Source organism: Buceros rhinoceros, unplaced genomic scaffold, assembly GCF_000710305.1.
Source record: "Buceros rhinoceros silvestris isolate BGI_N320 unplaced genomic scaffold, ASM71030v1 scaffold3216, whole genome shotgun sequence".
NCBI lineage: Eukaryota > Metazoa > Chordata > Aves > Bucerotiformes > Bucerotidae > Buceros > Buceros rhinoceros.
The window spans coordinates 6,017-23,670 of NW_010416739.1; the positions used below are offsets into that span (position 1 = coordinate 6,017).

Consider the following 17,654-nt stretch of genomic DNA (forward strand, 5'->3'; position numbering starts at 1 on the left):
TAATACACCAGGTTTAAATTCAAAGCTAAACAAATCCTATTTGCAGAGCAATCAAAAATACCCCTATATAGAAGGCTGCTTTCCAGGATTTTTAAGGATTTCCTGATTTTCCTGATTTCCAGGAAAAGTTAAATATCACCAAGTTAGAAGGGTATTTTGTTCTTTGTGTATATGTCTATTAACTCTGATGAGGCAGTGATTGGGAGAGGTTTACACAAACCCAGAAACTCACAACTTAAACAATCCCTTTAATAGAACAAACATATCCAACTTACAAATACAAACTGGAACCAACTGATGAAAAAGAAACTCAGACCAACTTTCTGAATACCAAAAAGGGCTTATGCAAAACAGCACACATTTGAGGTATCGTATCCATGAAAACAAAACAAACCCAACTATCTACAATTAAAAAGAATTTTTACTTAGCAAGGCAAAAGCAGGTAGGTGGCACATACAGAGTAAAAAGATGTAAACAGTGTAAAAATACAGCATGTTAATATTAACCAACCCAAAACTTTGGTTATGAAAAACGAAATAACCCAGCATATTAAAGAACAATAAACCAGAGGCATGCAAAATATTACTTGTTAAATACACTCATCCATCTGGCCATGTGGCTAAGTGAAAGTCACAAGCTAGAGAGATGGATTCACAACTGGAGTTTCCCCTCTTTCTTTATTTTCCTTAGACTGATTGTCATTCTATTTTCCACTGAAGTGGAATGGCTGATGAAAAGCTTTCACAGCCTTCTTCAACCCTCTGGTAACTGAATTTTTGAAGACTCCAAAACAGGTGTTGCAAAGGAGGTTTAGGTAATTGTGGTTTTATGATATAGAGTATTGTACAACCTCGCTTAAGTGCTACAGGCAAATGGTGCGTATCTGTTACCATTCTGAAAGGCAAAAGCTTGGAAAACAGTCAAGTTGCTCCAGATGGAATTGAAAGATTTTTGAGTTACTCCTCACAAGAGCAGTGACAAACTCCACAGTAAATGGGGTAAGCCACTTAATGTTTTATTTGCCACATAGAATATTTTGGCAACAAAGATACATCAGAGGAATCTGAATAGTGACCTGCAGTGCATGTGCTTTTCAGAAAAATCAAGTTTTGGCATCAGAAACCTAAACTGCACAAGGCTTTTCACATTGAAGCAACTGTACGAGTGCCATCCATCTTAGTTGCACCTACAGGTCTTTCTTGTCTTCTGCTTCATTTAAACTGTCCTGAAAAGAGATTAAAAGTGATTTTTTATGTTTGACAAGATCAGAAACCATTGGCCCCAGATACCACATTTTGCTCCCTTGCAGTCATACCTGATTTGTTCACTACACACCCTACAAAGCTGTCGTCCCACCAGCACTACCCCACATGACACATACGGTAACAGCCACGCAGCCTACTTCTGCTCCCCGTTCACATTACAGCTGAACTGTGCAGCAAACTTAGCAGAAAACATTTTTTGCTGTCAGCTAATTTATCCTTAGGAGCTGCATCTTCCATGTGCTCAGTACCTTCTGTTCTTTCCATTCAGAGATAAACTCAGAAAACTGAGTTTGCACTGTAAGGATGTGCATTCTAGACCACAAGACTGTTAGAAATGCAGCAGGACTATTTATGGCTCATTACACAGGGAAGCAGAAAGATAGGACACGCACAGTGGTCTTAATCAGAACACAGAGATCAGCTGAGCCATCTCTATGAGAGTACAGGGTGAAGCTGGGAATCAGTCAGTTGCTTCACAGAGCACAGGAAAAAGATTATAAATAGCTCAAATTTGCCTCTTTTTAAAAAAATATTGTATTAATAAAGGACCAACAAACAGCTCTTCTTGAAAAGCAGGTCACCATAATTTTAACTTAAATAATTTATCTTCTAAGACCATTATTCCTTGTAAACAGGTTAACTTTCATTTTTATGGAATTTTAGTTGAATTCAGAGAGATTTAGGCACGGAACATACAAACATCTGTCAGACAATTTAAAGAACAGGCAGGGCTCCTGGTTCTATCAGAAGTAATTACTATATATATTATGGGTATTATAGCCATGTGCATACGCAAACTAAATCACACTGCGAATCCAGCTTTGGCTCGCCATGTTTCAATTTTGTACTTCAGTTTGAATTTTTATAGTAGCCTGTTTTTAGCCTAGGCTGTTTGTTGGCAGATTGTTTTGTTTTTCTTGTTCTTGCGTATCAACAGTATTGCAACATTTATAACCCAGTATGGCAAAGGCATGTTTAAAGAGCAAACAAAATAAGGTAGCTCTTACAAATTACCACACACATACTACTCCTACCGTTTTCTTACAAGACTTTAAGTTTGATCATCACATGCAAAACTAGCTGAATCTTAATTTTGCTGTCCCTTGGGAAGTAAGTCTAATGATGGCCTGAGCTTTGTCACCTGAACTGCAAAGAAAATGCTAATAGCTTTGCCACCCAGCCCTTGAGAAACAAAATTCTACTATTCTGATGAAGTTTAAGGAGTGGTCCTTAATGTAACATTATGCTATATTAAAGACTGGGGTAAATTCTCTTGCATAAGAAATACTCAACGAGCAGAATTCTGCTGATACAATTTTATAACATCATGCTCATATAGCGATCCAGATCCACCTACCTGAAGCTGTTCATATTCTTTCACCAGATTATCATATTCTCTTTTAAGGCCTTCAGAATGCATTTTAACTTCAGCCACCTCCTTATTTGCCTTGTGGAGAGCTGTAAAATATCAGAATAAGTGTTTTAATCATTGTCTTCCTGCAGTTCCTCAGAGCCCTCGTTATCTATTAGGGCTCCACTGCACTAGACAGTCCTTCCCCTAAAAAAAGCTTTAATTTAAATCAGAGCATTATAGATGGACACAGGAAGAGATATGCAGGAAAGAGAATGACCTGTTCAGGAAGACCAGCACGAGGAAAAGAAAGGGTCTGTAAGAAAGGTAATGGCAAGACCAATAAACTGTTGACAGAGGTGACAAGTTAATGATGACCACAGTGTTCTGTCACATCGCAGAAGACAGCCCTAGAAAAACAAACCTCTACAACCCCAAAATGAAAATTATCAACCCTCTTAAAGTAAAGAGGAAGTCAAACACTGGTCAAGATTTCAGCAAAGCAACTGAGGCCATCTATCAGATGGGGGAGGGGTGAAGAGAAATAATACATTATTATAGGAGCACAGCCCCCCTCCTTTTCACCCTGCTACATATTTTACCATCTGTGAGTTAATTCATTAGAAGCATCATTTTGTGGATCAGAAGGCAGAAATGGTGCTGGTAGGATAGAAAACTTGAACAGGTTCTTAACATGAGAAAAAGAAATTATTACTCACAACCTCAACAGCAATGAACTGAGAGCATGTCTATGCTGCAGTACAAACCAGCCATATTTAAAAAAACAAATCTCTGTGGTACAAACAAAGAAACATTTGCAATTTTCCTTGTTCCAAAAATGTGGATCTGTCGTTCTACTGTGAGCTCCCCGAGAGACTGCTCTTTCCCAGAGACCTCCAAGACACTCAAGAATTGCAGCACCTCTGTAAGAGCCTGTTCTCAAAAGATGAGGAGCTAGACTGTGTTTTTTGTTAAGTTCCCAGCACTACGATCTGGAGCGTGTTTCTCTTTGGGCACTTGTTCCTGAAACATCCATACACAGAAGATTTCACCACTCTCCTACATGGAAAAACAAAGACTTCCTCACCCAGCATTTTTGCTATTTTTAATTTGAATGAATAGATTCAAAATTATTTTCAAAGCCTGCAAGTGGTATTCAAGTAACAAGACTTTTATCTATCCTGAAATCCGGATACCCTTCATCCTTGAATGCATTCCTGACAGCATCAATACAAAAAACCATTTTGTAAAACATTTAGGAGTTTGCAATAACCATGATTTCCTCACATTTAACAATATGAATGCCACTGCATTTACTCTCTCTCTAATCTTGATACCGTTTAAAATATTCGACAGTAGAATTTGGAAATCACTCTAAAATAAACTTGTGACAATTTAATAAGCTTCCAAATTTTAAGTTGTAGACAAAAAATATATGCATATGCCATTTCATCTCTAAGAATCTCCTAATTAGGAAGCTAAATTTTGTCTTTGTTTACACATTCTTGTATATAGTTACAGTAAAAATTAACAATATCTCGTTTCTGAAGTTGTAACTTAATGTTATTGATCTAATCCTATTTAGCTGATAACAAGCAGTGGCCCAGTACTTCAGTTGCAACTTAAAACCTACTGTATTTTTATAACATGAAAAAAATACCTAGAAGTATCTGCAAACCAAGAAAGCAAACAAGCCACTGTATTGTTTCAATGTTTTGACCAAAACAGATGTATGACAGGAATATCTCACCTCACCCTAGAAGAAGAAAAAGCAAAGAACAGATTGTCCTTTCCACCTGTGTTGGCTATGGACAAAAAAAAAACCAACCCAGGCTCATTCCTCTTGGGGCCACATAATAAAAAGGAGCATCACATCCTTGACAATGCTAATTCCCCAGCGCACCAACTTCTCTGGATGTCTTCTTGAAAAGCAATGGAGATGATTCACCCACTGCTGCTCAACTATTTTGCCATTGCATGAATGCTGCAGAGCAGCCACATCAGTCATACAGGTATACTGTTTGTCATATGGATTGAATCATACAAACACTGATCCAGCTGAAAACAGAATATCCTTTGTGTGCACATTACAGTCAGTTATTCTTTCTGGCTTCCATCTGGTATGTTACTTTGCCTCACAGAAGACAGAACAGCAGGACTGGCAGCAAGCGAAACCCAACAGCTGATTGTTCCTACCAAGTAAATGCATGAGCAGGCAGCAATGCTGCTTCTACGTTAACATAACTAATGAGAGGAACAGGCAGTAAGTCCCAAAATTGGAATCCAGCCTCAGTACTGTGAGAGGTAGGCTATCCTTTTTCATTCCGCCCTCTTCTCTTCAAAGAAAAATTAACACAATATTCTTAGGGCAGTGTACCAATGAAAGACATTTATGAAAAACTTTATGCCTTTACACTGAATGTGTGACTGGAGGTCCATAAAGTAACATTCCATGTACAGTCTAGGAGCGGTAGAGAACTTCTTCCCTTACCACACTCTCTGTATCCTGTTCCAGGATAGGTAGTTCAATTCAGATTCCTCTAAAGTCGAAGCAGGGCGAGGAGTAAAATTGCTCTGAAGAGCAGCCCAGTAGCTGCAGCATTCCTATTACCCTCATTTCAGCAAGGATAGAGAACCAAACAGTAAAACAAAACTGAACAGTAACAAAAGCAACCAATTGGGCATTTCCCTGCACAACTACTAGTCCTGGTCTGACTAAATCACTTGACTTACAGTGCTTGCTACTAAGGAAACGATCTGGAACTTAAATTAGCATTGCTCACAATACAAGTCTAAAACCCAAATGATTTGGACTTAGTTTAAGACTAAGAAAGATCCCTCTTTTAAAAGTCTTCAAGTTGAGAAAGAGCTATTCACATTTAAGAATTTAGGCACTGACGGGACAAGAGATTTGCCAACAAACATGCTGTAAAGCTGGGAACACAACTCCAGTTGAGTAATTCCATACTAATTCTGAATTCTCTTAAGATGTAATGGTCTGATAAAGTTTAAAAAGAGAAGGCAGGGCCAAAAAATTAAACACAAATTTGCTCCAAGTACCTTTCACAACCTCAAATGAAATTTTATTACAAAAGGGACGTTACAGGATCTTCAGATGGCATAAAGAGCCTCTGTAACAAAACCATGCTTGCTGTATGCAGTGCCATCCCTTTGAATCAACAAATACAAGCATCAACTCTTGTTGCACGTGACATTTTGCAATGGCTCCCACCAAGGTTATGATCTCATAGTTAAAGCAAGGTTAAGTAAGATGGACTCTGTTCCTAAATCTCCCTTTGCCACTGGTTAAATAACAGGACACTGCAGCCAATTCTTTTAACTTGTATCTCCTATTCCCAGCTTACAAAAGGAAGATGATAGTTTGGGGGTTTTCGTTGTTGGTTGTTTGTTTTTAAAAACATACAGTTTTCATTCATGGCACTCACCTGCCTGGCAACAAAGGCCAAGCTGAACTCCCCTTAGCAGCAGCAGTTCTATAAAAGGTCTTCCCAATGTCTGTATTGTCTACATCTACCACCTAATAATCTTGGCATTCAAGTGAGAGTTGTACATCTGTACATACATACTTTCTAGAATAGTCAGCAATTAAAAGCTATTCCAAAACCAGCCCTCCACATGAATTGTTGCTTTCTTACGCAACACTATGCAACCATGACACAAAAAGCACTTTTGTGACACATTCTTTACACAAAACAAACCTCATTAAAGGATGCATGCAAGCTGAATCAGAATTTCCTCCTGCCCCACTGTATTCTTATGACAACACTATGAAACTTGTGTATTTTCAGAAAAAGTTCAACTGGAGTTCAAAAGCACTAAATGACTTTGATGAGTCGGCATGCACTTCACAAAGAGAAATCCTAATGACAGAGACAATGAAACAGTCTTTGGATTTTGTCTCAACGTGGCACTACAGACTGACCTCAAAGACGCAGTAAGGTCACAGCTCAGTAACTGCACATATTATACTACATGAAATGTAGGTAGAAGCTTTAGGTGCATATCATTTGCCATGAAATGCGATTAGAAGAGCAAGGGGTCAGTGAGCTGGACAAGAGCTTGCCACCAGTGTTCCTCTGCATGTTTTGATCAATACTAGTTGATCTGCATAAATTTGCTATGTAAATGAAGCTATATCCTTTACCATACACTAGGACAGTGTCACCAAAAACATGACCCAAGAGAGAAGGTGAAATAACACAGAACTGCAGAAGTCTCCCCCCTGCCTGAACAGTCGCATAAAAACAAATGGACATTTCACACATCAGCATTTCCACGGTGTGGGATCTATGAGCAAGAAAATAAAGTTAATCCACCAGAAGTCCCATTCCTGCCTCCAACCCAAGGACCACTGTAAGGACAGCTTCTTCCAGACTCTGACCTCATGTTCAACTGCAGATTGTTTATTTTGCTGTAGCTTTTTGGGTAATTTTCAAAACTATCAAAATTAAACAGAATCATAGCATCTCTTCTTTGCCCAGAAAACTCTTATGGGTCTGTGATCAGCAGCCTTTAATTATCTGAAAGCCTTTAATTATCTGAATCAGCATTTTGTTAGAGAAACAACATTTTGTAACAGGAGAAACATATGTTTATTTCTCCGCAACAGTGAGACATTTTTCATAATATACAAGTGTATCTATAAAATACCATCTTGCAAGGTTTCTAAACAGTCATGTTATTACATGTCCAGCTATGCTAAAAATGGATTTAGGCTCTGAAAGTGCTAGCCCCACTGCTGGGTGCCTATAAAAACCCTGGTATGTGGGTCTGCAATAAAGTAGTGAAGAACTAGCCCCCTTTCCTTCACTCCACAGTAAAGCAAAAAAAGGGCATCAAGAAGGAAAGGAAAATAAAGTCTGAAAAGAAAACAAATTTGGCCAGAATTTTTGTCACCTATTTCCAACCTTTCCTCGGATTTTAGTAATTTCACTACTCAATCTGTCTTGTATTTTCATGCTTCCTCCTCATCTGCCCAGAGCACAGCAGGTAACAAAATGTCTTCGTAACTTTGGCTTTCACTTATGGTTAAGTGGATAAAAAAAAAAATTAGCGTAAACTGTTTCCTGTAAAGGTAGAAAACTGAAGAACTAGAGATGAGTCTCCTGAAAGTCTGCGCTAATCACTGTCTACATTATAATTTCAGTCAGAATTTCAGGAATAGGGGACATAAAGTATTTTCTCTGCCGAAAGTTACAGAAAATTTGGATCTCGCCTGAAGTCAAAGTGTTAATCTGATACTAAATTGTTATTTAAGCATTTAGGAAGCAGACAAACTCAGAACTCCTCCTGGGTGCCACTCTATTGAGGTAACCCACCTTTCGACAGGTGGACTACTATAAAGCATGTATCACCCTATTGCCATGCATAAGTAGCTTAACACATGTACCAGACCAGAGCAACAGATATTTCAAAGTGCTCTGTGAAAAGGATTATACTTGTTTTCTTCATCCAAGCAGCAAAAAAACCCAAAACCCAACCAAACAAGAACAAAATCCAAATTTATGACTCAGTACTGATACTACAGCTGAAAAAACAAACAACCAAAAAGAACCCCCCCCAAAACCCAAACCAGTAAAGTTTTCCTTTTTATACTAGTTTTGCCTTATTTCATTACTAGGTGACATCCCCTACTCTCTTCACTATCCCCAACACCCCCACCCGCTGCACTACCCCCAAAATGGATTGGACTTTGGAAAGGTTACTTTAGCCATGTGAGTTTGATAGCATGAAACAAATTGTTAGAAAGAGGTAAAACAAGTTTTTTCATTTCAGCTTCGATTTTGTGTGATGTTCTGCTCACACTTAGCAAGCAGGAAACTCAATATTCACCTACCTGCTCAGTTGCAGAAGCTTAAAAAAAAAACCCCGCAAATTTGATTCACACTAAATCTCTAACACTCCATAGAAAGCTGTGTCTACAGACATGGTTATTATCAAGTACTTTAAGTTTTTTGGCTGTCAGTTTGCTCAAAATAACGAGTTAGAAAGCTTACAAAAAATGAGACAGACATACCTTAACACTATCTAGCTGACGATGGAATTAATAATACCATGAGGTTTTCTGTTCTGGCAATGACGGGGATGGCATCAGGGGAAGGGTTGTAAATATCTTCTTACTGATTCCTTAAAAAGACCCTCTCCCCCACTTTGCCCCAACAAAAGACTCAAGCATACCTTAATTTAAACATCTTTTAGATGGACAACAGCCACAGGGAGAATGCAGCTGAAGCAGCATGTGGTAAATCTATTTATTCCTTAGCTTTCTCTAGCATTCCTGACTGAAAAGCTTACATTATGTTAGTGTTACATACCACCAGTTAGTTTAAATAAAACATATGCATTTAAGTTTTTCATTGATCCTGTCACTTCAAAGGCAGTTTTCTCCCCTTTCTTTAAGAAAACAGCAGGAGAGGGAAAACCCACAATCAAACCTGCCTGAGAATGTGAACTAATGAGACTCTCTATTTAAAAGATTCTTGTTACTTCAAGCCCAGCTGAAAACAGCTGTTCTACAGTTCTTGTTCGTCTCTGCAGTGGAATGAAAAATGATACATGAAATATTTGTTGAACAGCTTTGTGGCAGTGCCACGCAATACGAAAACAGGGTTATGTTTTGATGACAACATACTATCTGGTACCACGAGAATCTGTATTTTGTTAGAGTCTGAACATCTGATTAATGCTTACAAGGTCACAGGCAGTGTTATCTTAAAAACACTAATTTCAGATGAGCAGATATTCATAAGCATCACACACCTGGACAGATCCCAGTAAGACAGAACCAAACAGGTAAAATCTGCTTCCATCTCAATTTGGGTTGCCAAGAAAGCAGTTTTGACAACCTAAACCTTACACATGGAAGCTGCTCACAAAACTATTACATTTCAAATTGCAAGGCATGTTTCCTTGTAGGAAAAAAAAAAAGTTAAAAAAGCTAACACCTCTGCTGCAGGAGATACATAAATTTAGAATGCTAGTCAAGAACTTGTCTATCTCACCAAAACTCTACTTTGTAGAAAAACAACCAAAAACCAAAAAAACCCACCTCAACTACACACTTCCCCAATTTATACAGGGAGAGTGGAAGGTATGACATGGAAGATCAATCTGATGCCTATAAGCAACCTGCAGTTGATTCCGTATCCTGGTCATGTCATTGATGAAGATGAGTCAACACCACTTAAATACGTCAGTTCAACTTGTTAATAAACACAATTTAACTAAGGTGTTTAAATTACACCATACACATTTTCATAATGAAAACATTTAGTAAAACATGGGGATGGCAATGACATGTTTTTCCAGTTCCTAGTCAAATGTGGAGAAACTAAGCTAAGTGTTCCATATACTGATGAGGTTAATTAATGCTATACCTAAATTTTTGACACCCAGCATTGAAATTATCTTTTTCTTAATTGCAAAGAAGTCCTGACCAATACTTACCAGTGGATGTCTTCTGTAGCTCTGCTTTCAAATGTTCAACTTCCTTTTTCAACTTTTCATCAGTTGCTTCCACTGATTCCTTTTTATTGCTTCCTTTTTCACTCAAGGCCTATTAAAAACCACAGTTGCTACAATTAATTTTGTTTTAATTAGTCTGACATTAATGCCAAACAACCAGAGAATGTCATCCTTGATGTTTTAAGTTGGTAGTAGTGGCATACTTCTAATAGTATGGCATTATCTCCTGTAGAAGGCTACTTTGTATCTCTGCATCGAGCCCACAACTTCTGTTTACACTAAAAATGGCTTTTCCAGAAGACAAACACTGGGACTGCAAGTGACCGAACAATGCCACATGTATGTGCAACTTGTTCTAATAATTTATTCCAATTTAAATCTTGTAATGCATCACAAATCTCTCCTTGTAGGTTTGCAGCTAATTTAATCTTCAGAATACCTTAATATGCAGAGTAGATTTTCACTGAAATTCAAGAAAAAAACTAGGAAAGGATTCAGGAAGAGCTCTCTAAGTACTAGACACAAGAGTAGAACACTCCCTGTACTCCAATGATGTTGGCACTACTGTACTTACCACACTCTTATCATTAAGGTAATTGCTACTGATGACTTAGAAAATCATACATTAAGGATTAGACCCTGTAACTGGACTCTTTGCTCATATAGCCTCTGTTATCCAACAAAGCATTACCTCTGTTAAGAAAATGTCAAAAGTGGTAAATGGTTAATGGGAAAAAAAAAAAGTAAAAGAACCAAGATGAACAGCTGTCAGGTAAACTGGTGATATCAGAACTTACTGGGCACAGGTGGGAGCAGAGGGGAAAGATTACATTAGGAAGAAGGAAAAGAAGCATTTATAAAGACACAATCCAAAGAAAGGAGCTGAAGAAAGTTCTCCAGAAGTTATTTAACTGAAGAGCAGAGATTGCATTTGACTGCTGGTAACAAAGCCATAGCCAATTTGCCATTGTCCTGGGTTCAACATGGAGGAACCGGATGCTCCCATGTTGTCCACGGCCAAAACCAGTCCGTCGCATCCTTTCGGTACGGGGGAAAATGCCCCCCTTCTCAAACCGCGACAGCCATAAAACCAGCCATAGATTGCCTCCTTTGTGCTCAGCTACTTCTATTAATATACAAATAGTTATTTCGGTAAACTTCTATCTTAAGTCCTGTACTACATGGAGCCTCTGAAGAGGAGACAGTGCAGATCTAGCACACCAGAGTAAACTTACAGTATTGGTACTTACAGCCAGTGCCCTATACGCAATTGCTCTTGCCTCTCCTTGCCTCTCTCTGATGGTGGAATGAAGTTACCTTGTAAATGAACACAAATGCAGGGGGCCAACCCACAGAGGAACCTAAGTCATAGTATCTCTATAAAGTTAAAATAAACCAGTTTTGAATGCTTTGCATCTCCAACACAATGGAGATCCAGCGGCAGCATGCTAGCTGTACCCGGGGCTACCACTGTTTTTGCAAACCATACAAACACACAAATAGCAACAGACAGGAATACAGTTTCCAGTTTCTGGCTATCGCTTACAAGCAGCTCGGAGAATGTGTTGCTAAGAGAATGTGAAAGCCGAACAAAAAGTGGACTTTTGGCCAAATCCCAACATAATAGAGAAGAAAAAGAAACTACGAGTATGCAGTAAAGAAACAAATTCCATGGCTGAGGGAGGGATCTGGATCATTTTTACAAAATACCAAATCCCCAAATCTTGGAATCATTTCATACTTGGGAAATACCTAACACACACTCCAGTGATCCTTGTTTTATGACACCTCCAAACAATTGGATTTTTTTGCATCCCTTGTCATACTTTCTGTCCAGAGTCAGTTCTCTTCGTCTGAAGGTTTATTACAAAAAAAATTATAGTGCTGGTAACCATAGACACCGTTCCAGACAAACTGGAAGGAAACCTGTACACACCTGCAGTGAGTTTTGTTTTGACAATATGCCAGACTGAAGAATGCTGTAGAAGTCTTTATACTCTGGCTATCTGCAGTTAAGCTTATGGTTCAATCCCTTCCAACGAAAGTCAAACTAACCAAGTATGAGAAAAGGTTTCATATATTTGTCTTTATTATCTTTGCTGACTTCCCCTCCTGTATACAACTGTATATGAAATCATTAACAGACAAATGATAGCTTTATTTTCTCTGTTCTTCTCATAAAAATAATGTATCTTTGGTTCATTGGTGGTTCTTTTAAATAAGAAATATTACCATAAGAAACAATAATAATACCATATTTTTGGTAATACCCTCATTAACACTATGGCAGTGCCTTTCTGAGGAAGGAAGGTATTAAGAAATTGGCTGACCCACAATAAAAAGAGATGAGAGAATAAAAAGTAAAACAAATACAAATGACTGATTCTAGAAGTTAGAAAATACACTTCAGGTCTGGTGCAAATCCTGTTTAGAAGAAACAGCCAGCATGAGAAGCTATATAGTAGGCTTTTCCATACTGGAACGCTATAGCTCTGACCTAAACAGCCACCTTTTAAAGAATATAATTAACATCTCCCTCTACTTTGCTATGATTAAATTCAGAGAGATATATAAAGAATATATTACTATTTTGATGGAATTTGTACTCAAAAGACAGAACTTCATTTATGTGAATTACTTTAGTTTCCTTTGTTAATAAAATGCTACTGAAATTTGTATTCGCTATTCTGAATTATGTATTTTAAGAACATTGTTATTCCTTTTCCCACCAGAAGGAAAAAAGTGAACAAACATTATTAAGTAGCAAACAATCCCCAGAGTATTTTCTACTAACTACTTGCTGTATAAGAAAACTAAAAAAGCTCAAAAATACCTCCTGCAGCCTTTCATTCTCGGCCATGTATTTTTTGGCTGCTTCAGTAGCATCGTTTACTTGCGTTTCCAGAGCTGCATGAGATGCCATCCCTTTTGCCAGCTGAGTAAGAAGGGTAACAATACGTCTCAACACACTGGTAAAGAAACACAGTGAACAGCACAGTAACTCAGCACAAATTAAAAAAACAATCCAACAAAACACAAAACAACCCCTTTTCGCTCACTCTGCATTAGTTGTGAAAACAAAACCACAAGAGGACTGTTGAAGAACCTCAAGGAAAACATCCAGACTCAATGACAACTGTAAAATAAGAGACTGAAAAGATTTTCATCCATCAAAAACCTGATTTTTGATGCAGAATCTTCCTCCTCCCAAAAACCTACAGCCATTAAGGGGTCAGAGACTTGCTTGCTTAAAGGCAGAAACACTCTCACATGACCTAGTGTTTTAAATAGCATGGATCTCTGAATACAAGACCCAAGCAACACATAATGGTAGTGAGTACAACCCAAAAAAATCCCAAACCCAAAACTTTACAAAAGGCCTTACAAGGGTAAAATTAGCAATGTGAGCATATTAACCTTCGAAGTACTCAAATACTCAGAACATGCACGAATGTCAGCATTCAAACGGCTCAGCACCTCAAAACTAAGCTCTGCAAATATCTCCTTGATTTGATCCAGTGATCACCATTTTGCTTCACTACTTTCATTATCCCTCTTGGAATCTTTCAAAGCAGTATGTTGCTGAATCAAGGAGAGGCCAAAGCAACAATGAATTAAATTAATTCCTGTAATATAGCTATGCAGCTGGTCTTCAAAGAAATCTGAAAATCCAAGTAATTGGCTTTCTCATAACTGAAAGCGTATTAATAGACCTTTTGGCTTTCAAGGTAAGCCCTACCCCCTGCATTTTCACTGAAAGCTCATTTTCTTTTTTTTTTTTGTTTTAATAAAAAAGTGAAGGTCCCCATGTCACTACTTTTCCAAGGGTCAACATGTTTTACTATTGCTTATTAATTTATAGATGCGGCAGACAGGGGTCAATAAAATATTGTCACTACAATCACAGAATCACGTAGACTGAAAGGGGCCTCCAGAGGTCATCCTGTACAAGCTCCTGCCCAAAGCAGGGACAAGCTGAGCAGATTGCAGAGGCTTGTCCAGTTGAGTTTCGATTGTCTCCAATGATGTCGATTCCACCGTCTTTCAGGGCCCTTGTTCCAGGGTTTGACTGCTGTCAGTAGCAGAATATGTACTTTTTATCCTAAGTCAGAATTTCCCAGGTTCCTGAACTGGTGCCTCTTGTTGTTCCTGTGTAGATCTGTTAAGTAGAGCTGGCTCCATCTTCTCTGCATCCTACCACTAGATAGCTGTAGAAGGCAATAGGATATCCCCTCCAGTGTCTCTTCTTCTGCTTGAAGCCAAGTTCCTTCATTCTCTCCTTACAGGTCACGCGTTCCAGCCCCCAATCTTCTTGGTACCCCACTGCAGTACTCCAGTATTTTGGGGAGTCAAAACTGGATGCAGTCCCGCAGCTGCAGTACCACACGTGCCAGACAGAGAGGAATAACCGCTTCCTGACCTGCTGACTACACCCTTGCTGTTGCAGCTCTACACATCAACGGCTGTCTACCAGGATTCCCAGGTTCTTTTCTGCAAAACTGCTCTCTACCCAGTCATCCAGTTAGTTCCCAGCCTGGATGCTGTACAGAGTTATCCTGCAAGATATCAGCCTTTGCGTTTGCCGTTGTTAAAGTTAACAAGATTTCTAGCAGCACATTCCTCCTCCTGTCTAGCTTCCTCTGAATAGCAGCCCTGCCCTCCAAGGCATCAATTGCCCTGACCTGGTACTATCTGCAACGTTCTAAGAGCACATTCTAAGAGCACATTCAATCCATGTTGTTAATAAAGACATTAAACCAGGTGATGTTATAAGGTCCCCTCCAACCAAAGCCATTCTATGATTGTACTGAACCCAGGAGCAATACCTGAGGGGTACCAGCTGGAATTTGCATTATCATTCTTTGAGCACAAAGGCCCAGGGAATTTTCCATCTGCTATTTTCTCCACTTCTCCAGCCCAGATCCCTCCACGGTTAGGCTATACGGATACCACAGGAGACTGTCAAAGGCCTCATTAAAGGCACACAACATCCACTGCTTTGCCCTTTATCCACACAGCCAGCCACTTCACTGCAGAAGGTAACACGGACAATCAGGCATAATGTGTCCTCAGTAAATCCAGGCTGGCTGTTCCAAGTCATTGTATCCTTCATGTTCCTGGAAATGGCTTTGAGTACGATTTGCTCCAAAACCTTTCCAGGGAGGTGAGGCTGATTAGACTCTAGCTCCCTACATCCTTTATGTCCTTCTTGAACACACATGCAACATTTGCCTTTCTGCAGTCACCAGGATCCTCCCTCGATCACCATATTTCAAAGATGATAGAGCCCTGCAGTAACAAAGTACGGCCTTGCCAACTCCCCCTGCATGCAGCGATGCATCCCATCCTAGGATGTCGCAGACTTCTATACGCCCAATGTGCTTAAGTACTCCCCAGTTGCACCTTCCACTACTCCGGGTAATGTTACATTCCCCATCAACTCTCCTAGAAGACTCAGAAAATTGGGAGGACAAACAGCAGACCTTACCAGCAAGAAACAAACGTAATTTAAGGTTGGTAATGAGACACTCAATGTCTCATTCTTTTCCATATCCTTTGTCATTTGGTCCCCTCCTCCACTAAGCAGCGGGCCCATGTTTTCTTTAGTTTTTCTTTTGTTTCCAGCCCTCCTCACCCCTCTCTGGCTCAGCACAGGGTTACAGAAGGCCAGACAAGCCTTGGCACGCTCTCACATGCCCCAAGATGTCAAGTCAGATTCACAGACGGATGCCTCTGTCCTATCCAGGGGACAGCCGTGGTAACTATGACCCTCCTCTTTTCTATGCAGACAGTTGGTGGATAAAGGTTCAGCTGGCCCCCACCTCAACAGGGGGTAATTTTCCACACCTGTACCCAGTGTTCTGCAATTGCTGAACCACAGATGGAGAAGAGCTTTTGTTGCACTGCCAGAAGTGACAAGCTTCCAGCCTCCTCCATTTTGGGAATCTCCACCTACCACTCTTCCAGAATTCTCCTATTGGCTGATGTGCTAAAATGAACCAAAACTGACCCAAAGAATTAACTAGGGGCATCCAAGTACCCATTCACACCTACATGTAGACTTGTTTGGGCGATGGTAGTAGCAGTGCAGGATAAGGAAATTCAAGGAACACATTTTTACCCTTTTCTAACAGAGATTATGCTTTTTTAAAGGACAAGCAAAATGGCTCTCCTAAGAAAACTCCTTTGATCTAGCCACTGCTGTAGAAGTATTTATTTCTTTTAAATCTTGGTGAAAGGCCAGTAGGCAAAAAAAGGCCTTAAGCACATCTCTTCAAGAGCAAAACTTTTATCCTCAATAAAATCTACTAGGTCCACCTGAGAAGTTTTCTTCCTTGAAAGCAGAGTGGGAGTAGCTCTCTCTTGCAGCTGAAATTACAAACATATTTGTGCATATTTATTTAACTTTTCCAAAGGAAGACCAAAAACATGATGCATTCCTATCACTATTGTGCAAGGCTACAGCTACTTTTCTTTTTTTCTGAAGTTTTCCTGCTCAAGTTTTGCACAAATTTTTCCTTGACACTTCTTCAGTGCTCCCCAACGATCAGCTAAGATGGCCATACGTCACTCCAAGGGGAAGAGGTTTGTCAGAAATCTGATTCCAGGCATTTCCTTGTTGCATGTTCATCTTGCATATCTAGGTGACATCAAGCACCTCACTGCAGGAATTCAGAAGCCGAGCATTCTTTGTCCAGTGTCACCACAAAATGCAAATAGACAACTGTCTGACCAACATGTCTGTTTCCATTCATTCACATTATCTGTGTCCAATTAGTTCACATGCTCTTTGCCCAACTGAGAAGATCTGCAGGTTGTTGTGGCTACTGTGAAGATTCACAGGTAGTCTTGGCTGCTGCTGTTGGGCAGTACAGCACTGTCTTTCTGTTACCCTATTTTATTAGCTGTATTTAAACATCCTGAAAGGGATACTGCACTTACGATCATAACATCATACTAGGCCAGCTGCCACAAAGTGCTTCATCTGAAACAATATCTGAAACTTTACCTGGAAGCTGAAACAGTTCCTACCTTGAAACTTTAGACAAAGCTTTACACAAAGCAGTTCCAGTCAGACTAAGCTTTGCTTCTTAACATAGCAGGATGCAATAATGCTAGCTTGCAACGCACTAAGGTTATTTTAACAGTACTTTAGCTTTTGAGGGTTTTTATTCCAGTTTTTCATGTTAAAAACGAACAAAACATAGGGCATAAGTTTAAGGAAGGAAATGAGTATTTCCTGAAGAAATTTATCCTGCAAAATACGTGTTTTCTCAAGCATTCAAGATGTTTCTTTCCATGTGTTGCTTACATATCCCTCCAAACATTTGTAAGATATTTTTCCCTGCTCTTGCTTGCCTCATAGTGAATCTGCTCACGCTTAATTCTTTAGTCTCTTGAAATCAGCTTGCTGATCTTTTTTTATAGTAGTCTTACTTTCTGGGATAGTTCCTGTAAGAAACACGCTATGTAGAAATTAGAAAAAATGTTATACTTACAGCCAAAGAAATAAGGAAAAGCCTGAGAGATAGAGGTTTCTTTGTGATCGGAA

General features: G+C 39.3%; 1 protein-coding gene across 1 annotated transcript in view; it reads right to left on the reverse strand.

Moving 5' to 3' along the window:
• Window positions 1-1,187: 1,187 nt before the first annotated feature.
• Window positions 1,188-17,654, reverse strand: part of BCAP29 (B-cell receptor-associated protein 29) — a 22,284-nt gene continuing 5,817 nt past the window's right edge. Inside the window, exons 4-8 of the mRNA XM_010137911.1 lie at window positions 17,602-17,654; window positions 12,936-13,071; window positions 10,085-10,193; window positions 2,624-2,724; window positions 1,188-1,226 (exon numbers count right to left, since the gene is read on the reverse strand). The exon at window positions 17,602-17,654 is cut by the window's right edge and continues 6 nt beyond it. Of these exons, the coding sequence (XP_010136213.1) occupies window positions 1,188-1,226; window positions 2,624-2,724; window positions 10,085-10,193; window positions 12,936-13,071; window positions 17,602-17,654 (438 nt within the window). The remainder of the gene's footprint in view (window positions 1,227-2,623; window positions 2,725-10,084; window positions 10,194-12,935; window positions 13,072-17,601) is intronic.